The sequence below is a fragment of the Scyliorhinus torazame genome, chromosome 7 (genome assembly GCF_047496885.1).
Source record: "Scyliorhinus torazame isolate Kashiwa2021f chromosome 7, sScyTor2.1, whole genome shotgun sequence".
Classification (NCBI taxonomy): Eukaryota; Metazoa; Chordata; class Chondrichthyes; order Carcharhiniformes; family Scyliorhinidae; genus Scyliorhinus; species Scyliorhinus torazame.
Window position 1 is genome coordinate 148,516,607 of NC_092713.1, and position 26,325 is coordinate 148,542,931.

General features: G+C 46.4%; 1 protein-coding gene and 1 pseudogene across 4 annotated transcripts in view; one reads left to right on the forward strand and one right to left on the reverse strand.

The window, feature by feature from the left end:
- astn1 (astrotactin 1) overlaps positions 1–26,325 on the forward strand; it is a 4,064,875-nt gene that overhangs the window by 3,086,004 nt on the left and 952,546 nt on the right. For all 4 annotated transcript variants that reach the window (XM_072511608.1, XM_072511609.1, XM_072511610.1 and 1 more), the window contains one exon: positions 25,712–25,839. In XM_072511608.1, the coding sequence (XP_072367709.1) occupies positions 25,712–25,839 (128 nt within the window). The remainder of the gene's footprint in view (positions 1–25,711; positions 25,840–26,325) is intronic.
- LOC140426619 (glyceraldehyde-3-phosphate dehydrogenase-like) lies at positions 948–1,963 on the reverse strand (annotated as a pseudogene).

The window sequence follows — 26,325 nt, forward strand, 5'->3', positions numbered from 1 at the left end:
GAACATTTGTGCAAAGGTTTTGTAGCGTGATTGCTCCACTGATGGACTTGCTAAAGAAGTGTAACAGATTCCAGTGGACAGCGGAGTGTCAACAGGCATTTGACTGCCTGAAAGCTGTGATAACCAATGCTCCTGTGTTGGAGAATTACATTGACTCTGTGATCACATTGAACTAAAGTATCTGACTTTAAAGAGAAATGCTGAGGCGCAGAGAAATGGATGGATCGTGCAGAGACCTTCTTGTCCAAAGTGACTGTCAATCAAGAAGGATTTCAATTGGAGGAAGAAGAACAAAAGAAAATGGACTATATTATTATACCTGTTTACGTGTGTTATTTTTTGAAATGATAAAGTATATTTACTGTGTGCATTTCTTAAAGGATGGTGAAAAGTGAAAAATGAAACCATCTTGAAGGTGATGGTTTATTTTATTTTCTCGGGGGGAGGTGTCATGTTAGAGTACCTTTAAGAAATGGGTGTTTAAGAAATGTCCCTTTAAGAAATGGGTGTTTATCAGTGATGTCAGAGTGTGGGTGGAGCTGGGCTGTCTGTCTGCTTTCCTTTCATTTTTGAGCATGCTGCTATAGAGTGAGTGTTTGGTTTTGTTTTCAGTGTTGGAGCTGAAGCCAGACAAAGCAGGTGTACTGTTGTTCTCTCTGCCATGAAAAGACTATCTCTTGATCATTTGGTGAATTCAGAATTATAAATGTTCTGATACATACAATTTGATACATTCAGTTTTTCATTTATTTCGGCGTATTTCTTGCCTTCTCAACAGACAGAACGTTCTCTTCATGGAGAGGGTCAGTGTAACGAGGTGGGAGGGGCTTGAGCATGCAGGTCAAGTGCCAACGAGCTCCATGTCCGAGGGTCGAGGGTGGGGCGGGGGAGGGATTAACCAGTGAAAAACGCAGCAGACTCGGGGTCGCCAGGCTGACTTCCAACTTTTACTCCTTGGTGGAAATGTGGAGGATCAGGTCGATGATCCTGTTGCTGCAGGCAAACCCATTATCGTACCAGGAGACAAGCTTCACAAAGTTATCGTTCATCGCAATCTTGGCACCCGCATCAAAGATGGAGGAGTGTGTGTCCTGATTGAAGTCAGTCGCCACAACCTGGTCTTGGTGTATCCCAGGATTCCTTTCATGGGTCCTTCAGAAGCTGCCTTCATGGCTGCCTTGATGTTTTCATATTTGGCAGCCTTTGACAGACGGCAGGTCAGTTCAACCACAGAGATGTTAGGAGTTGGCAACCGGAAAGCCATCCCGGTCAGCTTCCCATTCAGTTCAGGGATGACTTTGCCCACAGCCTTGGCAGCACTAGTTGAAGCAGGAATGATGTTCTGCTGGGCACCTCTACCATCTCTCCATACCTTCCCGGATGGACCATCCACTGTCTTCTGGGTGGCTGTGTAGGCATGGACAGTGGTCATCAGAATTTCAATGATCCCAAACTTGTCATTGATGACTTTGGCCAGAGGAGCGAATCAGTTCGTGGTACAGGAGGCATTGCTGACAATGGTCATGCTCTTGTTGAATTTGTCATGATTGACACCCACGACGCAAATGGGAGCGTCGGCAGACGGGGCGGAGATGACCACTCGCTTTGCACCGCCCTTCAGATGAGCCGAAGCTTTCTCGAGGGTGGTGAAGACCCCTGTGGACTTCACTACATACTGAGCCCCCGTGTCGCCCCACTTGATGTTAGCCGGGTCACGCTCCTGGAAAACGCTCACAGGTTTTACATTGATGACCAGTTTCCCATTCTCGGCTTTGACTGTTCCTTTGAAGGTCCCGTGGGTAGAGTCACATTTGAACATGTAAACCATGTAGTTCACATCAATGAATGGGTCATTAATAGCCACCAGCTCTACCTTGCCAATGGCAATGACAGCCCTGGTGACCAGGCGACCAATGCGTCCAAATCCGTTAATGCCTACCTTCACCATGTTGCAGTGTCTGAGTCCGGGCTCCTTAAGTGCTGTGATTCACAGAGAGAGAGCAATTATAAATGTTCTCAGTAGTAAAGGTAAGCCTGATGTCTTTCTGTTAAAAGGTGGTTTTAAGTTTTATGGATGTTGAAAGGAAAGTAAGAATTACTTAGTGTTGTATTCTTTGGGGTTGTATTTGAATTAATGGTTTCTAAGATGTTCACTGTATGTTTTAAAAAAGTTAACCTGAGTTCATAGAATAAACATTGTTTTGCTTTAAAAAGTACTCTTCCATTTCTGCTGTACCACACCTGTAGAGTGGGCCGTGTGCTCCCCATACCACAATCTATTAAAAGTTGTGGGTCAGGTGAACTCCATGATACACTTTGGGGTTCTCTAAACCCTGGCCCATAACATGAGGCAAAGATGCATTTTACACTGGCCCACAACTTACTGGCTGCACAGCTTCAGATTTGGGGGTCCCCCAAAAACGTGCAGGGGAATCCCTCTCAGAAATTCCGAGGGAAGAGTTTTTCTGGAAATTGTCCAGAAGTGCTAACTTCCCCTAGACATGTGCTAAGCCAGGAACTATCTGGCAAAGCAATTTAAATCGCTACCTTTATATTGTTCTGCCATTGTTAGGCTAACAGTTACTCAGAAAAAGTTAGAAGGAATAAAAGTAGGTCTATCTTCAGTGTAACTATTTCAAAGACACAGAGTGAGCCTCACATGGGACCCCCCCCCCCTCCCCCCATACTCCTGAAGCCCTAGAGGATTACCTCACCCTCTCCCCAATTTAAGCAGCTGCCCTGGGGTATTCCCTAACCTTGTCCACCCCTCACCAGCACGGGATACCCTCCCCTCAAGCCTCAACCTGATTTCCTCGATCCAACTCAGCTGGACCACCCACAAGACCGAACACAAACCCACTTTCCCCACTCCAACCTGACCCCCAGTTCTTCGATCTGACCCCACCAGACCCAACCCGAGTCAACTCCCACTCCCCCCTCAACCAGACCTGAGCTCCAACCTCTCTACCTGACCCTCACACTCAATCACACTCCCATCAGTCCTGATCCAACACCATCACCACCTACCCGCACCTGACACTCACCACCTCAGGACCCAACCCGACCACCAACCCGTCCCTTTCCGACGCAACACCTCCCCCTCCCAACCCGACACGCACCCTCCCAAACTGACTCAACCCTGACCCCCGACCCGACTCTCACCCCCCAACCACACACTCACCTCCAGACCCGACTCTCACCCCCGACCCAACCCGACGCCCACCCACAGACCCAACCCAGCCCCAGCCTCCCAACCAGATTCCCACCTCCCAGGACCCAATACTACCCCCTCCCCCAGACCTGACCGCCACTTCCCAGGATCCATCACTCCCCAACCAGACCCCCAGGACCGCCATCTGACTTGCATCCCCCAGCCCAACACCTACCCCTCAGACCTGACCCCAGCCCCTCCAACCTTTTAAAAAATAAATTTAGTGTACCCAATTCATGTGGGGGGTGCCGCCAACCGACACGGCACGATTCCCGCCCCCGCCGAATCTCCGGTGCCAGAGAATTCGGCAACCGGCGGGGGCTGGATTCACGCCAGCCCCCGGCGATTCTCCGACCCGGCGGGGGGTCGGAGAATCTCGCCCCACATCACCACAAAGTGCACCCACAGCTCTTCTTCATGATTTTTCACTGATTAAAAAAAAAACTGAGACGCTTCAATACAACCGCAGACAGATCCCGCTCTCTCGTCTCAGAAATACAGTTTGGCAGCAGTCCCATACCAAGTGAAGTAATTACATTGTTCGTTCTTAAATATATGGTGTGACGTCAAAGCACCCCGTTTTTCCACCACAATGAAGGGCTTATCTTCTGAAAGTTATGGGAATCAAACAGCCTTCATTGATACTGCCTTTCTGAACATGGGCAGGATCTCACTGCCAAGCAAAGGCCCCCAGGTAGACATTGGGGTGTCTGTGTTTGTGCCTGTGTGAGAGACATTGCACAAATCCATGTGTCACTGAACAAAAAGTATATGCACGAAGGCCCTGAAATTACTCCACATGGTATTATAATAATAATCTTTATTGTCACAAGTAGGCTTACATTAATACTGCAATGAAGTTACTGTGAAAAGCCCCTGGTCACCACATTCCAGCACCTGTTCGGGTACACTGAGGGAGAATTCAGAATGTCCAATTCACCGAACAAACACATCTTTCAGGACTTGTGGGAGGAAATCGGAGCACCCAGAGGAAACCCACACAGACACGGGGAGAATGTGCAGACTCCACCAGACATTGACCCAAGCTGGGAATCGAACCTGGGACCCTGGTGCTGTAAAACAATAGTGCTAGCCATTGAGCTACCATGCTGCCCATATTAGTGTTGATGCTTATGTGTTTGTGTGACATTCATCTCCCTATATTCGAGCAGATACGTTATTAAAATTGCTTAACACCTCTGTTAAAACAGTGCAAAAAGGCTACTATGTGGGCTAAAGTTGTACATCACACCATGCCATTTCACAGCCTTTATTTCCTAGTCTATAATTGTAGCAGCAACGGAATTTTAAAAAAATGTTATATTTGGAATATATATTTCAACAATAACTAATGTAATGTTGTGGCATTGCAGCAGACTTTAAAAAAAATCTTTTTATTGGCATTTCCCATATTTATAAAGTTTGCAGCAGACTTTTAATATGCCTCCTATCTTTCACACCCTAAGCAGGTGTTTTAAATCAGAGACTGAACAAGGAATTAAGCCCAATTTTAATTTTCCCTTGAGTCTTTCTCACCGACCTACATCCCTCTATAATTTGTGTGGAGAGAGTTGACCGTACTGTCAATTTACTGACATTCTAATGGTAAGAGCAAGTCAGGACTGATGATAACTTCTCGGGATAATCAGATAAACCAGACAAAAAGGTGTTCCGAGACCAAAGTAGTATGTTTTTCAGTGACATCACACTGTCTAGACATTTCACTTGTACGTAAATGGACTTGCAGTTCTAGTCAATGCCCTGCAATTTAAATGGTGACCATGGAATGACACATGCTACTTCAAGCAGAGTCTGTGCCCTTCCTCCAAATCTGCAGTTTTTTGCCTGCTTGCACTTTACAACCTGTTGTTTCTTGTTTGATCGGCTAACTAAAAGCAAAATACTATGGATAGAAATAGAACAGGCTGGAAACACTCAGCAGGTTATAGGTGGCATCTGTTGAGAGTGGAACAGGTAGCTTTACGGGCTGATGACCTTTCGTCAGTAGTTATCAGCTTGAAGCAAGAAGTGTTTTTCTCTCTCTCTCTCCACAGATGTTGCCAACCTGCTGAGTGTTCCCAGCATTTTCTGATAAAGATAGCAATAGCTTAATATCTACGTGAGAGCATATTAAGGGCATTTTTTAAAATCACGGCATTTTAACACTGGTTATAATGGGCATCAGTTGCCTGTTTCTAATCCAATATTTACTAACCCGGGCTAATTTGGTTAAGATATGGGATGGGCAACAACTGTTGGCCTAGCCAGTGACACCCGCATTACATGGAAGAATAAATAAAAAGGAATCTGCTGTGCAAGCTGTTTGCATAGTTCATCTGATAGGCACCATATTTAAGATATTTATTTTGAGCACAAGACTTTCTTTTTGCAGTGTTTTCTTCTTTCCTGATTTTGCACCTTTTTGTTTCATGTGTTAACACAAATAAAGTTCAAGGGAAATAGACACACACTGATATGTATCTGCTAATTTCATAGAATTTACAGTGCAGAAGGAGGCCATTCGGCCCATCGAGTCTGCACCGGCTCTTGGAAAGAGCACCCTACCCAAGGTCAACACCTCCACCCTATCCCCATAACCCAGTAACCCCACCCAACACTAAGGGCAATTTTGGACACTAAGGGCAATTTATCATGGCTAATCCACCTAACCTGCATATCTTTGGACTGTGGGAGGAAACCGGAGCACCTGGAGGAAACCCACGCACACACGGGGAGGATGTGCAGACTCCACACAGACAGTGACCCAAGCCCAGGAGCTGTGAAGCAATTGTGCTAACCATTATGCTACCGTGCTGCCCCTGTCGAGAGTTTGTGTGGTGCACATCCAGTATAACTCCCTCTGTTCTTCCATTCCCCCCCCCCCCCCCCCCCCCCCCCCGAGCAAAAGCATCTGCCTCCTGCTCATTAGCTTGGTGCTTCATAAATTGAGTAGTGCCTGGCCTGGAATACATAGAAACATACATAGAAAATAGGAGCAGGAATAGCCCATTCGAGTCTGCTCTGCCATTCATTATGACGGATGTATCACCACACAGGACCTTCAACCGACGTTATACACCAGATACATCGATGACATTTTTTTCCTTTGGACACACGGCGAAGAATCACTGAAACGACTACACGATGACATTAATAAGTTCCATCCAACCATCAGACTCACCATGGACTACTCTCCAAAATCAGTTGCATTCTTGGACACACTCGTCTCCATCAAGGACGGTCACCTCAGCACTTCGCTTTACCGCAAACCCACGGATAACCTCATGATGCTCCACTTCTCCAGCTTCCACCCTAAACACATTAAAGAAGCCATCCCCTATGGACAAGCGCTCCGTATACACAGGATCTGCTCAGACGAGGAGGAGCGTAACAGCCATCTGCAGACGTTGAAAGATGCCCTCGTACGAACGGGAAATGGCACTTGACTCATCGAACGACAGTTCCAACGCGCCACAGCGAAAAACCGCACCGACCTCCTCAGAAGACAAACATGGGACACAATGACAGAATACCCTTCGTCGTCCAGTACTTCCCCGGAGCGGAGAAACTACGTCATCTTCTTCACAGCCTTCAACACGTCATTGATGACGATGAACATCATGCCAAGGTCATCCCCACACCCCCACTACTTGCCTTCAAACAACCGCGCAACCTCAAACGAACCATTGTTTGCAGCAAACTACCCAGTCTTCAGAACAGTGACCACGACACCACACAACCCTGCCATGGCAATCTCTGCAAGACGTGCCAGATCATCGACATGGATACCATTATTACACATGAGAACACCACCCACCGGGTACGCGGTACATACTCGTGCGACTCGGCCAACGTTGTCTACCTCATACGCTGCAGGAAAGGATGTCCCGAAGCGTGGTACATTGGCGAGACCATGCAGACGCTGCGACAACGAATGAACAGACATCGCGCAACAATCACCAGGTAGGAATGTTCCCTTCCAGTCGGGGAACACTTCAGCAGTCAAGGGCATTCAGCCTCTGATCTCCGGGTAAGCGTTCTCCAAGGCGGCCTTCAGGACCCGCGACAACGCAGAATCGCCGAGCAGAAACTTATAGCCAAGTTCCGCACACATGAGTGCGGCCTCAACCGGGACCTGGGATTCATGTCGCATTACATTCATCCCCCACCATCTGGCCTGCGAAATCCTACCAACTGTCCTGGCTTGATGCAATTCACACCTCTTTAACCTGGGGTCACCCCATCTCTGGATCTGTAAAGATTTAATCACCTGCTAATGGTCGCATTCCAAGCATTGTTTGGCATCTTTGAATTTGTCTATATATGTGTTTCTGGAGCATACCTCTTCGTTCACCTGAGGAAGGAGCAGCGCTCCGAAAGCCAGTGACATCGAAACAAACCTGTTGGACTTTAACCTGTGTTGTAAGACTTCTTACTGTGCTCACCCCAGTCCAACGCCGGCATCTCCACATCATTCATTATGATCATGGCTGATCATCAAATTCAATACCCTGATCTCACATTCCCCCCATAACTCTTGATTTCTTTAGCCCCAAGAGATACATAATAATAATAATAATCTAATTCCTTCTTGAAATTTTACACGGTTGTGGCCTCAATTACATTCTGCAGCAGTGAATTCCACAGATTCACCAGTCAAGGTGAAGACATTTTTCCTCACCTCCACCTAGTTCTAGACTCCCCCACCATCGGGAACATTCTTTCTGAATCTACCCTGTCTAATTCTGTGAGGATTCTATAAATTTTAATGAACAAAGAACAAAAGATAATACAGCACAGGAACAGGCCCTTCGGCGCACCAAGCCTGTACCAGTCATGATACCACTCTTGGCCAAAACCCACTTCCTTGTGCCGTATCCCTCTATACCCATCCTATCAGTGAATTTGTCAAGATGCCTTTTGAACACCGTTAATGTATCTGCTTCCACAACTCCCCTGACAATGCGTTCCAGGCACTCACCACCCTCTATGTAAAAAACCTGCCTCGCACATCTCCTCTAAAATTTGCCCCACGGACCTTGAACCTATGCCCCCTAGTGACTGACCCCTCCACCCTGGGAAAGAGTGCCTGCCCATCCACTCTATCCATGCCCTTCATAATCTTGTAGACATCTATTGGGTCACCCCCCCCAATCTCCGTTGTTTTAAAGAAAACAGTCCGAGTCTATTTAATAATAATAATCTTTATTGTCACAAGTAGGCTTACATTAACACTGCAATGAAGTTAATGTGAAAAGCCCCTAGTCGCCACATTCCGTCACCTGTTCGGGTACACAGCGGGAGAATTCAGAATAAATTCACCTAACAGCACGTTTTTCGGGATTTGTGGGAGGAAACCGGAGCACCCGGAGGATACCCACGCAGACACGAGGAGAACATGCAGACTCCGCAAAGACAATGACCCAAGCCGGGTATCGAACCTGGGACTCTGGAGCTGTGAAGCAACAGTGCTACCCACTGTGCTACCCATATTCAGCCTCTCCGCATAGCTAACACCCTCCAGACCAGGCAACATCCTGGTAAACCTCCTCTGCACCCTCTCCAAAGCCTCCACATCCTTCTGGTAGTGTTGCGACCAGGATTGTGTGCAATATTCTAAGTGTGGCCTTACCAAGGTTCTATACAACTGTAGCATGACTTGCCAGTTTTTATAATCAATGCCCCATCCAATGAAGGCAAGCATTCTGTATGCATTCTTGGCTACCTTGTCCACTTGTGTTGCCACTTTCAAAGATCTGTGGACCTGCATGTCCAGATCTCTCTGACTTTCTAAATTCCGAAGAGTTTTGCCATTTACGGTATATATCCCCGCAATGTTAGATCTACCAAAATGCATTACCTCACATTTGTCTGGATCAAACTCTGTTTGTCATTTCTCTGCCCAAGTATCCAACCTATCAGTGTCCTGCTGTATCCTCTGACAATCCTAAACAAGGGGCGGGATTCTCCGTAATCGGCGCGATGTCCGCCGACCGGCGCCAAAAACGGCGCAAATCAGTCCGGCATCGCGCCGCCCCAAAGGTGCGGAATTCTCCGCATCTTAGGGGGCCGAGCCCTCACCTTGAGGGGCTATGCCCGTGCCGGACTGATTTCCACCCCGCCAGCTGGCGGGAAAGGCCTTTGGTGCCCCGCCAGCTGGCGGGGAAATGACTTTGCCGTGCGGCGCATGCGCGGAAGCGTCAGCTCACGGCATCCTCGCGCATGCGCAGTGGAGGGGGTCTCTTCCACCTCCTCCATAGTGGAGACCATGGCGAAGGAGGAAGGAAAAGAGTGCCCCAACGGCACAGGCCTGCCCGCGGATCGGTGGGCCCCAATCACGGGCCAGGCCACCGTGGGGGCACCCCCGGAGCCAGATCGCCCCCCCCCCCAGGACCCCAGAGCCCGCCCGCGCCGCCTTGTCCCGCCGTTCGAAAGGTGGTTCAATCCACGCCGGCTGGCATGGGTTGACAGCGGCGTGACTTCGGCCCATCGCAGACCGGAGAATCGCCGGGGGATTTCCACCGACCGGCGCGGCGCGATTCCTGCCCCTGCCGAATCTCTGGTGGCGGAGAATTCGGGACACGGTGGGGGCGGGATTCACGCCGGCCCCCGGCGATTCTCCGACCCGGTGGGGGGTCGGAGAATCGCGCCCAAGGTCTGCCACTCCACCAACCTTGGTGTCATCCGCGAACTTACTAATCAGCCCAGCTACATTTTCCTCCAAATCGTTTATGTATACTACAAACAACAGAAGCCCCAGCACAGATCCCTCTGGAACACCACTAGTCACAACCTTCCATTCAGAAAAACACCTTTCTACTGCTACCCTTTGCCGTTTGTGTCTGAGCCAGTTCTGTATCCATCTTACCCGTGTGACTTCACCTTTTGTACCACCTTGTCAAAGGCTTTACTGAAGGCCACGTAAACAACATCCATCTCATCAATCATCTTTGTCACCTCCTTAAAAAACTCGATCAAGTTAGTGAGGCACGACCTCCCCTTGACAAAACCATGCTGTCTATCGCTAATGAGTCCATTTGTTTCCAAATGGGTATAAATCCTGTCCCTGAGAATTCTCATCAATAATTTACTGACTACCAACATGAGGCTCACCGGCCTATAGCTTCCTGGATTATCCCTGCTACCTTTCTTAAACAGCGGTACCACATGAGCTCTTCTCCAGTCCTCTGGGATCTCACCTGTAGCCAATGAGGATACAAAGATGTCAGTTAAGGCATTTTTGTATCCTCATTTGGATTTCAATGGGATCCCCTCTCAATCTTCTAAGCTCCATTGAATATAATCCTAACTGACTTGATCTGTCCTCCTATGATAATCCTGGTATCAGCTGGGTAAACTTTCGCTGCCCTCCCTCCATGATAAGAGCATCCTTCCTCAGATAAGGATACCACAATTGCACACAATATTGCAGGTATGGCCTTACCAACACCCTGTACAATTGCAGTAAAATATCCCTTTTCTTATACTCAAATCATCTCGCTATGAAGGTCAACGTACCATTTGCCTACTTTACTGCCTGCTGTATCTGTGCACTTACTTTCAGCAATTGATGCACAAGGACACTCGCTGAGTATCCAACTCCCTCAATTTACACCCATTCAAATAATAATCTGCCGTCCTGTTTTTCCTACCGAAGTAGATAACCTCACATTTATCGACATTCTACTGTATCTCCATCTCCATTTAATATTAACTAAATTGTCCTCCTTTTTGCAAAGCTAGGGTTAAATGCATTCCTGGAGGTTTCATCACATGACTTGCCCTAAAGGCTCCAGCCACATCAGTCGGCCAACACATCCACTCTAACAATGCTTTGCCTTCTTCCACCAATTAGAAATAAAAATAAATTGGATGATACTTAAAAAAAAAAATTTAGCGTACCCAATTCATTTTTTCCAATTAAGGGGCAATTCAGCATGGCCAATCTACCTATCCTGCACATCTTTGGGTTGTGGAGGCGAAACCCACACAAACACGGGGAGAATGTGCAAACTCCACACGGGCAGTGACCCAGAGCCGGGATTGAACCTGGGATCTCGACGCCGTGATGCAGCAGTGCTAACCACTGCATCACCGTGCTGCCTAATTGGATGATACTTGACTGTCAGCTAAACAGCCTCCCCCTCCACCCCAATTTTCAATATTTTAAATTTGTTCAAAGAAAGGACAAAAAAAAACTAGAAGAGCCCAATAATTTTTCTCCAGGGCTGAACCGTAGGCAGTGTTTTGTAGATTGATCTTCAATTCCTGGAGACCCCATGGAGGTCAATCCTGGATGATCAGCAACCCGAGAGGCGGGATTTTCCACACCATCATCCCCAACAACCACCGCCCACAGCGTGTTTCCTGGTGCCCCCCCCCTCCCCCCCCCCCGCCCCCGCCAGCCTTCTGGCTAGTTTCACCATCCGTGTCAGACGTTACTTCTCAAATGGGTTGGGGGCTATGAGGCTGATCTGTGCTTGTGCACAGGAATTACATTGTGTGGCTCACTTGATGACCTTTCTGCCCTCCTTTCAATATTTCAACTGAAGTTCATGGGGAAATTGGAAGGGGGGCTACGGAGCTATCTTCAGCACTTCCTTTCTGTGCTGCAACCCTGCTAAATACCTCCGTGCTCATTTCAGTAGTTTCTTGTTCCTTAATGGTTCTGCAGAAAGAAATCATCTCTTTCCTCAAGGTGCTAATTTTTCCAGGGACATGGCTTGGTTTGGCTAACTCTGCTTATTCCTGAAGCTTTTGTTACTTCATCTCTTGCCCTGTCACACCTCATCCCACCACCCCCTTGCATGTAAATGAGGGCAGAAAGACAGGTTCCAGTCGATTTACCAGCATGCTTCCAGTTCGATCCCTGGATCCCAGTTGTCCCTGAAACAGTAGTAACTGAGCACTGGCCACCTCTCCCACTCTCCAGGCACATTATTTCCTTTTCTTCCAGAAATGCCACAAGATCCTGATGGCAACTCGCCACTTTTATTTATTTATTTAATTTAGAGTACCCAATTTTTTTTTCTTCAAATTTTAGGGGCAATTTAGTGTGGCCAATCCGCCTAACCTGCACATCTTTGGATTATGGGGGTGAAACCCACGCAGACATGGGGAGAATGTGCAAACTCCACACGGACAGTGACCCAGGGCACGGATTCGAACCCGGGTCCTCAGTGCCGCAGTCCCAGTGCTGACCACTGCGCCACATGCCGCCCAACTCGCCACCTTTATTGAAGCCTGAGCCCACAAGGGTACTGCCAGTGACAGGCTCCTTATTCTTGATGGGGATTGTTGCTAACTTTTGGTTGGTTCAATTGGCTCTGTTTTATAACCTTTGCTCTAGAGTCGCCAGGTATCTTTATGATACTGCCACGAGTTTCAAGTTCAAGTAATGATCAATAACTCAACACACCAATTAGTAAGATTCAAATCACTACACATTTATTATACACAATAAATCGCTACTCATGCATAAACTCTACTTTCTAGGCTATTCCTATCACTAAAAGGCCTATACTTAGCTTTGGGACTGGCCCACCAGGTCAGGTGAACAACTGGCCTTTCGTTCGGGTCCTGAGTCTGCAGGATTCAAAAGCTGGTATGGACTGATAGCTAGGAGCGCCTGTCTCTTAGCGAGCGTTGACTTGAGACTTACTTGTTTGAAGGTCGCTGGACTGTTCACTCTCAGGGGTTGCTTCACGTTGCTGAGTGACCCTGTCAAGAAGGACGATTTGAACTTGGGGGCTTTACTTTATAGTCCCCAGGGGCTTCCCGCCCTTTGGGGCGGATCCCGTACCTGGTTTCAAGTGATTGGACTTCGTTCCAATCGCTTGGTTCGAATTCTCCAATACTGGAGCTGTTCCCTGATCGTTGGGCGGTCTTTAAGTGTCCGTTAACCTCTTTTGTGTTGGCTCCTGCTGGCGCCGAGGAGTCTGGCTTGGCCTTGTTTACCTTAAAATGTTTCGATTGTTCCCGGGGATCGCTCATTACTATGTAGATGGCTGCTACATTACTATGCAGATGGCTGCTTGTATCAATGCTGTCTGGGTTTCTGCAGCGTCTAATACACAGTAAACTTTGCACCTGCTAGCTTTTGCCTGTGTTGGCTGAATTTCCCTTCAGCCTTTGCGCTTCTCCATTTTAAGTTGGGAAGTGGCCAACTCAGGTGGCTACAGGATCACCTTGGGAACCAGTCCTGGATAATAAGCAAGCCTCCACCCAGGTAACTGGTTTCAGCACAAGATGGGGAAATGATGGATTTTCTGCTTGATCGGCCTCCATTATGAGGCGTAAGTTCAGCATGTCGGCAGATTACTTGCTCAATCACAGAAGAGCCCAATTATGTAGTCAACTAATATCTACAGTGTGTGTTTTCCCAGCTGAATCATCATCAGCAGGAACCTCTGCAGATCCCTTTCTTCCTTTTCCCATTCTGATTTCAATGGCACTGAATCTTTTTGTGACTTCATCCACTTTGGCTGACATGAACTAACTCTACATACGATGTGGAGATGCCGGTGCTGGACTGGGGTGGGCATAGTAAAATGTCTTACAACACCAGGTTAAAGTTCAACAGGTTTATTTCGTATCACTAGCTTTCGGAGGAGATCCGAAAGCTAGTGATTCGAAATAAACTCCACATAGACCAGCGATTGAAATTCAGACTTTCTTGTATGTGTTACTTCCAGTTACAGCACATATTGCTTTTTCCCACAAGCACATTGTGGTAAATTGGTATAATGGTTACAGTGAGCGTTGCAGAAACGTTGATGCTGGAGCAGAAGGCTCGGAACAGCCTATTTGATCAGATACTGAAAGAAGTTTTGTATAATAATCTCTGTGTCTCACTCTAATATAAAACATGCATGCTTAATATACTCAAAGAGGAAAAAAATTACAAAGGATTCTTCAGTGGAGATTTCTATTTACTTTTCATCTTTTCTCATGTTCATTGATTTTAGGCAAATGAAAATCTGATTAAAATATCTATAATTGCAAATAAGTACTTAGTGACCCAGTAAATTCTTCCAAAAGCTCTTTATCTGGAACAGATCATTTATCCTCTCATGTACCCGTGCTCTGAAGTACAGTAAATCCATATTCCTCATTATGTCTCCCACTTGGAAACTCAGCCGAATTGTTCAGAAGAAGGTCAAACTAAATGAGGAAAATCAAATTTAAACTGGTGAATTCCGTTCCTCGCTTTTTGCCACAACAATCTGCACCCCCAACTCTGCCACCTCAAGACCATCCACCACGAAGGTGAACAGGAAGCCAGAGTGTCTTTTCATTCCTTGAGTTTGAAGTCTTACAAAGTGAATTTTGGAGTCCAACCTCTTTCAAATGAATTTGGTGCGTGCTATTTATTTTGCTAATTTCAGGTCTTATTGGATTGTGTTCTTTATTTGTGCTGTCAGTTCCAAAGCATCTGACCTGCATCCCAATATATCAAATCTAATTGCAGTCAGTGAACCAGTCTATGCAATATAATTAGGGCTAATGTCACAGTACATGGGGTGGAACTGAATAATTGTGCTTTCATCCATCTAATCTCCAGAACACAATGCGATTCTCACAGATGAAACAAAGTGATTTTTGGGGAGTAATTTTAATTCTCAAGAATATTTAACACCTTGTTATTACAAGACTAGGCTGAGCTTCTTCAAGGCGGAGGGAGTGCACTGTATCATGTAGGTTTCATATTTCTGAAATTCTGGTGACTTAACCAGTGTTGTCTTGAACTGTCACTGATTTTCACAACCGACAGAAAGTTTTCAGGTGAAGGTTTCACACAGCGTGTAGTCAGGACCTGGAATGGGATGACATGGTCGCACAATGGTTAGCACTGCTGCCTCAAAGCGCAGGGACCCGGCTTCAATTCCGGCCTTGGATGACTGTCAGTGTGGAGCCTGCCCTTTCCTTCCCGTGTATGCGTGTGTTTCCTCCGGGTGCTCCAGTTTCCTTCCACGATCTAAAGATGTTCAGGTTAAGTGGGGTTATGGGGTTGCGGGGATGGAACGAGGGTGCAGGCCACGGTAGGGTGCTCTTTCAGAGGATTGATGCAGATTTCATGGGCTGAATGGCCTCCTTCTGCACTTCAGGAATTCTAATGTGCTGCCTGAGAGTCAGAGTGGGTCATGGGCTGTTTTCTAATTATCTGAAGAAAAACAGAATGATAGGGCAGTGGAGGAAGGGCAGTGAAGTGGGGCTAGCTGAATTGCTCTTTCAGAGGGCCACACAATGGGCCAAATTTCATCCTTCACTGTAATCATTTCATGATTCTAAAACTCAGTTGATATATTTTTCATGAAAACACCTACAAATTTAATAAAACAACGGCAAAGGCTAACAAGAGGCACCTCCCTACCTTCTTATCAAATTTCCAACATCTGATTGTTTTTATACTGTCTGTGATAACCTACCCTGACATCTGTGCCCTTATGTCTTTACTGCCCTTAAATCACCATTATCCTTAATTCCAATATGACAGGCCTATGAGTGTTTGAAAGCTTTAATCTGAGGAAATATGCAGCCTCGATTTCACAACACAAATCTATTAAAAACTCAATGGCATGGATTTTGCAATCATTCTTATTAAAGAGGAAATAGGACAGCAACATCAGGTAACTGTTCGTTTTCAGTGCAAATGTGGATCTCTAAAAGTTGCTATCTGAATTGCCCTCTTCCTCCAGAAACTTTGATATAACGATATCTCAATTAGGTGCTTGACATTAAAATACATGAAATGTGGGTGAAGTTATGGTACTTGAGTGATTTATATACCCGCTAAAGAGACCAATAAAGCTAGGGCAGGATTTTCCAATCCTATCCCGCAGCACGTTTTCCAGCGGCGGAGGCAGCTCACTATCGGCTGCGGGCGGGATCTTCCAGGTTCGCGATGTCTACAGCACTTTCTGTTGCTCGTCCATTCTGCCACCGAGGAACCCCCTTGTGGGGAGTTGCCTTCGGTGGGTCCAGTAGATCCCACCAGCGGAAACTTCAGCTGGAAACTTCAGCCCTTAGAGTTTTTCCATTCCAGTGTAAATCAATTTTTAATGGCATGATAAATCTTAAATAATGCCAAACAACCTCTCTGGCACTGAAAATTTGCTTTTGAAAGTTTTGAATTACAATCCTTTGATTTCAGGTATTATGAGATTTGTTTATGAAGAAAGAAAAGATTTTAGAAGCTTTTTATTTCTGTCTCCATCTTTCTTTCCCAATATTTTTACATTTTGTACATGATTTTGCATTGAATTAACTATTCTCATGGATAATTGCTACTTCAGACTCCTAATGCTTTGGTAAGCATTGATTAGGAATAAACAAAGTTGTTTACCTATTCACACTGCTCTCAGATTTTCTATAAGGAGCCATAGTATACGAGCTCTCAAGAAAGCTCGCTAATCACAGGATGCTCCAATTAAAAATCCCATTGATAGTCTGTGGTGCCGCGATTCATCGCTGACCTCAAAATCTTGGTTCAATGTGGTTGGGCTTTAAATCGACACTCTTCCGCCAATAGGGAACAGATAGCAGCCTTATCAGTTCCCATTTTTATTTTATCCCAATTAAAAATCGACACTCTTCCGCCTTGCTAAGTTCTAGTTAAATGCTATGGGAGCCATTTCTTGATACAACAGGGGCTAAAGGAATAAAGGTCTTGGATTTATAAAGCACATTTCATGAGTTCAGGATGCAACAAAACACTTCACAGTTATTAAAGTATCTTTTTATGTGTAAAGAAGGCAATGTGGCAGTCAATCTGTACAGCACACTCCCATAGCCATCAGTTTGATAATGGGCAGATAATCTATATTAGTTGTTAAGAATTGGGGAAAACTAACATTGAAAAAATGAAATTGGGATAAAATAAAAATGGGAACCGATAAGGCTGCTATCTGAAGGGGCTTTTGATATGTGAATTAGCAGACCTCTGAGAGAAGCAAATGTTTACCTATGTGACTCGAGAAAAACAAAGGGGTATGGAAGAGATAATTTCATAGTAGAGAGATAAGGGAATTGACACTTAGATACTAAAAGGCCGAGTCCACAGGGTGGCGAACGTCAAAGGGAAAGAATGTTATAGCCACAGCACAGCAACTGGAGAAAGGGACACAGTAAGGGCAGCACAGTGGTACTGGAGCATCTAGATGGAACCCACTCAGACTCACAGTGCAAACTCCACACAGACAGTCACCAAAGGCTGTATTTGAACCCAGGTGCCTGATGCTGTGATGCAACAGAGCTAACAACTGTGCCACCATGCCGGCCCTTTTTGTTTTATGTTTTTCTTTTTAATTAATAAATATTCTTTATTAATTGACCACGTAACGACTGGACTAGTCCTCCCTGATTTGCATATATTTTCTCACAATGTACCAAATTGAAATATACACCACTAAAGAATTGTTATTCCAAGTTACCCTTCTGCGTTTTGGGATACCCTCGCATTTAACATCACCGGAGTTCTTAACATATTGATATTGTCTGAGTGATTAATAGTGGCCATGATAAAGTACTGTGTAACAGTGATACAAATTTTCTTGCTGAAATCAGAAAATGAATTGCAATATCGCGAAGAATGTTGTAAAATTCCAGTGTGGAACGCCATCTGCAATTACTAACGTTCAGACACATCTCCAAATTTACATGTCTTTTCTTTTGTCAGGATTCAGCAAATGTCTCTTATTTTTCAAATACTCCTTGCAGGCAAATTTCTTAAAGCCTAATATAGGAGATGTTGGAAGAAAATTGCAAAGTGCTGTGATGTTCCAGGGCTTCTGGTTTTAGTTTAGATCTTAGTTTAGATGGGCAGCCTGGTCGGCGCAGGCCTGGAAGACCAAAGGGCCTGTTCCTGTGCTGTACTTTTCTTTGTTCTTTGTTCTTTGTTTGGGAAGATTGCATATAATGGAGGGGCAGCCTTGGGGAAGTAGTAGAGTTGAATGTAAGTAATATTGGAGAGGTCGAGGAAAGTGATATTGTGTGAGGGAGAGGGTGTGATGTATGGGAAGGGTCGTCTGTGATTTGCTTGCGAACAGAACTGATAATAGCAGTCTTGCTCGGAACATTGGGCAGTTCAAGATAATAGAATGACGTGTAGGAAGGTGAGGGTGGTTTCTTGCTCATAAAAGCAAATTACTGCAGATGCCAGGATCTGAAACAAAAACAGAAAATACTGGATAATCTCAGTAGGGCTGACAGCATCTGTGGAGAGAAAAGGGAGCTAATGTTTCAAGAGTGGATTACTCTTTGTCAAAGATCTGGATTTCTTACTAATTTGGTGCCAATGAAGGAGTGTTGTAATATATTTTGACATCATGATATGTAGACTCTCTCTTCAGTACAAGATTCTCACACCTTTTTCTGTCAGACGCCGCAGCAAGTTACTTAGTTGTCTTTGCACATAACAACATGTAATTTTATGAACACGAGCATTATGAAGGTTAAGTTAAGCTCTGAATGCAAACTCTCCTCTATGGATTTGAAAAGGGCAGTGTGCCCCGTGTGGTCACAGTGACATAAAGCTAATGAGAGAAGCCGTCCTTGACTCTTGCTCATTATTTACCTCACAGCACTGCAATCAGGAAAATCCAGTAACAAGACTGCAATATGAGTAAAGAGGGCAACACAAGCCATCCCAGGGGATAGTTTCTTTCACATACCATCAATGATATATATACAGTGACAAAAAATATGAATAAATATCGTTGATGGCTCACGACGACAGGAAGCCTGACTGAGTGAGATCTACCTACATGTTCGCCAGCTAACCACAGACATGTTAACCTGTTTTCAATAAAAATCACTTCCCTTCCGCCTCCGCAACGGTCTCCACCATGGCGGAGGCGGAAGAGACTCTCCTCACTGCGCATGCACAGGAAACTGTCAGCGGCCGCTGACGCTCCCGCGGCCTCAACCGGGACCTGGGATTCATGTCACATTACATTCATCCCCCACCATCTGGCCTGCGAAATCCTACCAACTGTCCTGGCTTGATACAATTCACACCTCTTTAACCTGGGGTTACCCCATCTCTGGATCTGTAAGGATTTAATCACCTGCTAATGGTCGCATTCCAAGCATTGTTTGGCATCTTTGAATTTGTCTATATATATGTTTCTGGAACATACCTCTTCATTCACCTGAATGAGCAGCGCTCCAAAAGCTAGTGCCATCGAAACAAACCTGTTGGACTTTAACCTGGTGTTGTAAGACTTCGTACTGTGCTCACCCCAGTCCAACGCCGGCATCTCCACATCAATAAAAATCAAGAAGAGGCACTGATCAAAAATGGCCACCAGATGTCACCTTGGGCGTCATTCTCCTACCCCCCAGCGGGTTGGAGAATGGCCGTTGGCCGCCGTGAATCCCGCCCCCGCCGGTTGCCGAAGTCTCTGGTACCGGATATTCGGCGGGGGCGGGAATCGGGCCGCGCCGGTTGGCGGGCCCTCCCCGCTCGATTCTCCGGCCCGGATGGGCCGAAGTCCCACCGAGAAATTGCCTGTCCCGCCGGCGTAAATTAAAGTAGGTATTTACCGGCGGGACAAGGCATCGTGGGCGGGCTCCGGGGTCCTGGAGGGGGGGCGCGGGGCGATCTGACCCCGGGGGTGCCCCCACGGTGGCCTGGCCCGTGATCGGGGCCCACCAATCCGCGGGCGGGCCTGTGCCGTGGGGGCACTCTTTCCCTTCCGCCTCCGCAACGGTCTCCACCATGGCAGAGGCGGAAGAGACTCTCCTCACTGCGCATGCACGGGAAACTGTCAGCGGCCGCTGACGCACCCGCGCATGCGCCACCCCGAATGTCATTTCCGCGCCAGCTGGCGGGGCAACAAAGGCCGTTTCCGCCAGCTGGCGGGGCGGAAATCCCTCCGGCGTCGGCCTAGCCCCTCAATGTTGGGGCACGGCCCCCAAAGATGCAGAGCATTCCGCACCTTTGGGGCGGCGCGATGCCCGTCTGATTGCCGCCGTTTTGGACGCCAGTCGGCGAACATCGCGCCGTTTGGGGAGAACTTCGCCCCTTGTGTCTGATTTTGTGAGGTGACCACTGTAAAGTTTCTATATGAATTTCTTTGCAAATCTGTTGCATGACATTTTGCACATTGGTGGTGTCAAGGTTCCTTTCAAACATGGACTGTCTTGAAAGGAAGACATTAAAATGCAAAGTGCTGGACTTTGACCAGCTGCATTTCTAGCAAGGCAATCAGAACTGCTAACCAGCCAGATACATATCAGACATTCAAAACCCCAGTGGAGGACAAAATCACCCCATCTCCTGTTGATTTATACCTTGAAATACGTCAAAAGCTTTGGAGAGGAAAAGACCAAAAATGGGATTACTGCAAAAATGATTGCAAAACTTGCAAAGTGAAATCCTTTCTGGGAATATACAGAGAAGAGTTTTAAAAATTGGTTCTGCCAAGCAGAAACAGAAGGAGGAGGAAAACTAAACATCTAAAAGCATTGTTGGATGAGGTCAGTAAATATCTGCCTCTCTCTCTCTCTCTCACTTGAACGAAAAGGGTCTTTAACAAAATACAAAACTGAATCAAATCAACTCCAGAATTCTACAAGAAACCAATTAACTTCAAAGGGCCACAGCGTTCAACAATCAGACAAGCAAAAGACTTACCCATATATTATTTTGACTTTTTATTGGGTGCAATCTTTATTACTTCTGATGTGTCTGTGTGCACGCGTACATTGTGCGTGTGTGTGTTTGTCCATGTGTATGTGTTTAGCAACTAAGAAACCTACTCTTTCTTTGACTCAAGAGAACCTGCATTGTCTGCTTCCTTATTAACAAATAAACACATTTGGTGGGGCACAATTCACAGCTTTTGGCTCTCAACTCAAACACTTCTGCGCTCTCGACGTAAGAGACCTCTCCTGGTGATCTCACTTTTAGAACATTCTAACTTCCTGCACAATTTAATTTGCCTTTCTTGCTATTTTCGCACTTCCTGATAATAATAATCGCTTATTGTCACAAGTAGGCTTCAATTAAGTTACTGTGAAAAGCCCCTAGTCACCACATTCCGGCGCCTGTTCAGGGAGGCCGGTACGGGAATTGAACCCGCGCTGCTGGCATTATTCTGCATTACAAGCCAGCTATTTAGCCCACTGTGCTAAACCAGCCCCTAATTTACAGCGCCTGATTTAGAGCCCCTGATTTATAGCATTTAAAAGGATCTTTGACCTGAATGTATTGCTGGAATGGCAAACCCCATGAACAGAATACTATTGGCGAGTTACTTTTTGCATTTACATCTGCAGACTGAGTAGGAACTTGCAGCTGCTTGCACTGATTTTTAAATGTGAATGACCAATTCAGAAAAATAACATTTGGAAGATTTGTATTCTGGGGCGTCATTCTCCGACCCCCCAGCGGGTCGGAGAATGGATGTTGGCCGCCGTGAATCCCGACCCCGCCGGTTGCCGAAGTCTCCGGTACCGGAGATTGGGCGGGGGCGGGAATCGCGCCGGTTGGCGGGCCCCCCCCCCCCGCTCAATTCTCCGGCCCAAATGGGCCGAAGTCCCGCCGAGAAATTGCCTGTCCGGCCGGCGTAAATTAAAATAGGTATTTACCGGCGGGACAAGGCAGCGTGGGCGGGCTCCGGGGTCCTGGGGGGGGCGCGGGCCGATCTGGCCCAGGGGGTGCCCTAACGGTGGCCTGGCCCGCGATCGGGGCCCACCGATCTGCGGGCGGGTCTGTGCCATGGGGTACTCTTCCCTTCCGCCTCCGCAACGGCCTCCACCATGGCGGAGGCGGAAGAGACTCTCCCCACTGCGCATGCGTGGGAAACTGTCAGCGGCCGCTGACACTCCCACGCATGCACCACCCGGGGATGTCATTTCCGCGCCAGCTGGCGGGGCAACAAACGCCGTTTCCGCCAGCTGGCGGGGCGGAAATTCCTCCGGCGTCGGCCTAGCCCCTCAATGTTGGGGCTCGGCCCCCAAAGATGCGGAGGGCGGCGCGATGCCCGTCGGATTGGCGCCGTTTTGGGCGCCAGTCAGCGGACATCGCGCCGTTTGGGGAGAATTTCGCCCCAGAATCGGTACATTAATCCCCGGCTGCCAGACTTATTCGCACAGTTGATTAGCAGCACCACCTGGAAGGGGCCCCAACGCAGATAGTAATCAGTTAGTTTTGTCGTCAGAGAATTAAAAACACTGCAGAGAATATTGGAAAAACTCAGTAGGTCTGGCATGTCTGTCGGGAGAGAAAACAGAGTTAATGTTTCGAGTCCGTTCGACTCTACTTCAGAACTAAAGAGAGGGAAAATGTGTTGGATATTATACTGTAGCTGGGAGAGAGTGCACCAAAAATGTAGCAAACTTTAGAAGTGACAGTTGGACTGGTGTTTGGGTGGCTAGGAGGGTTTGCATTAAGACACAAAACTAATGGGATATTAAACAAGGCAGTATCATAGAATTTACAGTGCAGAAGGAGGCCATTCAGCCCATCGAATCTGCACTGGCTCTTGGAAAGAGCACCCTACCCAAGCCCACACCCCCACCCTATCCCCATAACCCAGTAACCCCACCCAACACTAAGGGCAATTTTGGACACTCCGGGCAATTTAGCATGGCCAAGCCACCTAACCTGCACATCTTTGGACTGTGGGAGGAAACCGGAGCACCTGGAGGAAACCCACGCACACACGGGGAGAACGTGCAGCCTCTGCACAGACAGTGACCCAAGCCGGGAATCGAACCTGGGACCCTGGAGCTGTGAAGTAATTATGCTAACCACTATGCTACCGTGCGGCCCTCAGTAAGGTGAAGGAGAAAGGCCACAATCTAACTAATAATAATGATAATAATCACTTATTGTCACAAGTCGGCTTCAATTAAGTTACTGTGAAAAGCCCCTAATTGCCACATTCCGCCACCTGTTCGGGGAGGCTGGTTCAGGAATTGAACCTGTGCTGCTCGCTATGCTCTGCATTATAAGCCAGCTGTTTAGCCCACTGTGCTAAACCAGCCCCTTAAAGTTGTTGAACTCAATGTTGAGTCCTGAAGGCCGTAACGTGCCTAATCGGAAGATGAGATACTGCTCCTTCAGGTTGCGTTGGGCTTCACTGGAGTACTGCAGCAGGCCAAGGACGGATATGTGGGCTTGAGGACAATACGAAACACTGGTTTGAATCCTTCTTAGGTGGGCAGCAGGTACTTGGAGATTCTCACCGAACAGGTGCCTGAATGTGGCGACTAAGGGCTTTTCACAGTAACTTCATTGAAGCCTACTTGTGACAATAAGCGATTATTATTATTATTATGTAGCAGGGTGAGCAACTCAACTGGTCCTAAAATGTGTGAATGCTTTGCCATCATTCACCCGACTGAATGTTGCTTCCACCAGTTGAAGATGCAGAACCTTGGCAGTGGCTTCCTGCCACTGCAATGTAGTCTAAAGGATATGAGGCTGACCAGGATAACTTTGTGATACTCATACCTGGAAATGCTAAAGACAAGGATATATCTGATGAGAAACATTCAAGTCGAGGAAACAACCCAAAGGAGGTCATTTGGATTGCAATATACTGGGGAGAAACCTTCATCCAATTATTTAGAATATTAAATTTTCAGAAAACATAAATCTACTTTCAAAGTTGATGAGTCACAGTGTTATAATGGGGTGGCACAGTGGTTCGCACTGCTACTTCACAGTGCCAGAGACACAGGTTCAATTCTATGTGGAGTTTGTACATTCTCCCCGTGCCAGGGTGGTTTTCCTCCGAGTGCTCCAGTTTAGACCCACAGTCCAAAGATGAACAGTTAAGGGGAATTGGCCATGCTAAATTGCCCCATAATGTCCAACGGTTACATGGGGTTACGGGATAGGGCAGGGCAGTGGGCCTAGGTAGGCTGCTCTTTCAGAGGGTCGATGCACACTCGATGGGTTGAATAGCCTCCTTCTGCACTGTAGGGATTTTATAGTAATCCTGAGAAATGAAGACGTCTTCTCATATCTGGTTTTTAAATCACACCCACAGCGATTATTTCAAATCTCAGCTGGTTTCTCAGCAGTTATCTAACACAGATATTCTCTTTTGATATGTTAAATGTCTAATTCCAGTGCTGTGTATCAAGCTGATTATTCAGGGTTCCTCTGAGGATTGATGTAATAAAAGAACGTGCTTACCATATGGCTGATTCCACTGCCAGAGTACTCAGTATAGATTTGTGCTAGCTGGAGCACTTTGTCCCGGACCCCAACCCCTCTCTACCTGCCACTTTTTGTTTAGCCACAAATCTGCCTTAAAGCAGGATGTGGGGTTGAGCAAACATTTCAATTACTTTCCTGGTAGTTCTGATGGGCAAATGGACCTTATTGTGGGTGAGGATGCAGACAGCAGAGTTTTGGATGAGCTGCAGTATTCAGAAGCTAAAGGATATGAGGCTGACCATGAACACTTTAGGTGATACTTGTATTTGGAGATGCTAAAGACAAGGATAGACCTGGTGAGACTCCATGGAAACATTCAAGTTGAGGAGACAATCCAAAGGAGGTCATTTGGATTGCAATAAACTGGTGAGAAACCCATATTCAATTACTTAGAACAGTAAATATTGCAGAGAAGGTAAATTTACTTTCAGTTGATTAGTCACAGTGTTATAATGAGGCACAGGCTTTAAAGGAATGAAAGATAGATTTAGGCCTGATAACAAGAAGCTCCTCACACATAAACCGATAGTTATATGTAGTGGACTTATGTGTCAAGTATTGCAGAGTAACACGCTGGAATAACTTCAAGCCAATCTAACTTTTACATCCTGGATTAAGAGAAAGCTTTGGCAAGTTTATCCCTGCATTCTTTGGATTCCGTTGAACCCAGTAGAAGAGCTCATTTAGGAAATGGGTATACCGGAGGTTGTGTTCCTTTCCCCAAATCAGCCGCTCCTCAGTGGCTTAATCTGATAGGGCAAGTTCAATAATTTGAAGAGGTAATAATCTGCAAATTGGAAAAGAAAATCACGATTGGTCGAGAGGTTGCCATGCCACCCAAGTGAATCATGGCACAAAACTGTATGCTGGCTGGCAAGAACGCAGATGCACTGAATCAATTCAGTGATCATCCAGAAAGTAATTGTGTAAGTTTGGCTATGGGTAGCCTCCGACAAGAAAACGTGGATCCGAAGTGTGGCTGGTCAAATTGGTGTGCCATGTTTAAAAAGTACAGAGGACTTTCAGAAACAGCTAGAAGCCATGACAGGGGCCTTAGAGGCTAGTTGTGGATCAGTTAGGAAGGACCAAATGATTTTACTGATCCATAACTCCCTCTACCCTCTGAAATGGCCAAATAAAGCCCATCCAGATCCAGTAAATATGGATGGTTTTAAGATTTGAATATTGTAAACAAAAACGAAGAGCAGTGTCATTGTCAATTTTAATTTTGAGCATTTATCAATGTTTTCCAACTCTCCAGCTTTAATATACAACAAACTGTTTCCATCACAGACTGTTTTCTTCTTCTCTCTCTCCTTTAGGCAGAAAAATTTTGTGACTGGTATCCCACAGCAGTTGCCAGATGGAATGGTTATATCAGTCCTGCCCAATGAAATCCAGTGTCAGGAAGAGCTGTCGGAACCCATACCAGACCCAGATTACCTCACAGGTCAGGCTGAACCTGTACTTTTTGCTTTGTGGTTTGTTGTGCTTAATTTAAAGACAATCAGATCTTAAATCAATCAATATTTCACCTATTGGAGGCAAATGAGGCCTTTCCTCATGAAACGTGATTTGATGCTTTGCTTATGCTGAGTAGTCTGTTGAAATGAGGTAAAACTGCAATTGTGAAAATAAATAGCAGGAATTGCATAGATTAAAGGGAGGTTGGAGATGCTAATCGATTTGTTTCATTTTCTTTCTTTTGTGGGATGCGCACATCATTGGCAAAGCCAAGATTTGTTGCCCATCCCTAATTGTCAAATCTGAGTGGCTTGCTCAGCTACTTCAGTCACATACATTGCAAAAGTCTGAAGTCAAACATAGGCTAGGTCAGATGAGGACAGCAGATTCTGTCCCTAAATGGCACGACTGAATCAGATAGTTTCTTTTTTAACAATATAAGTGTTTCATGGTCACCATTACTGAGACTAGC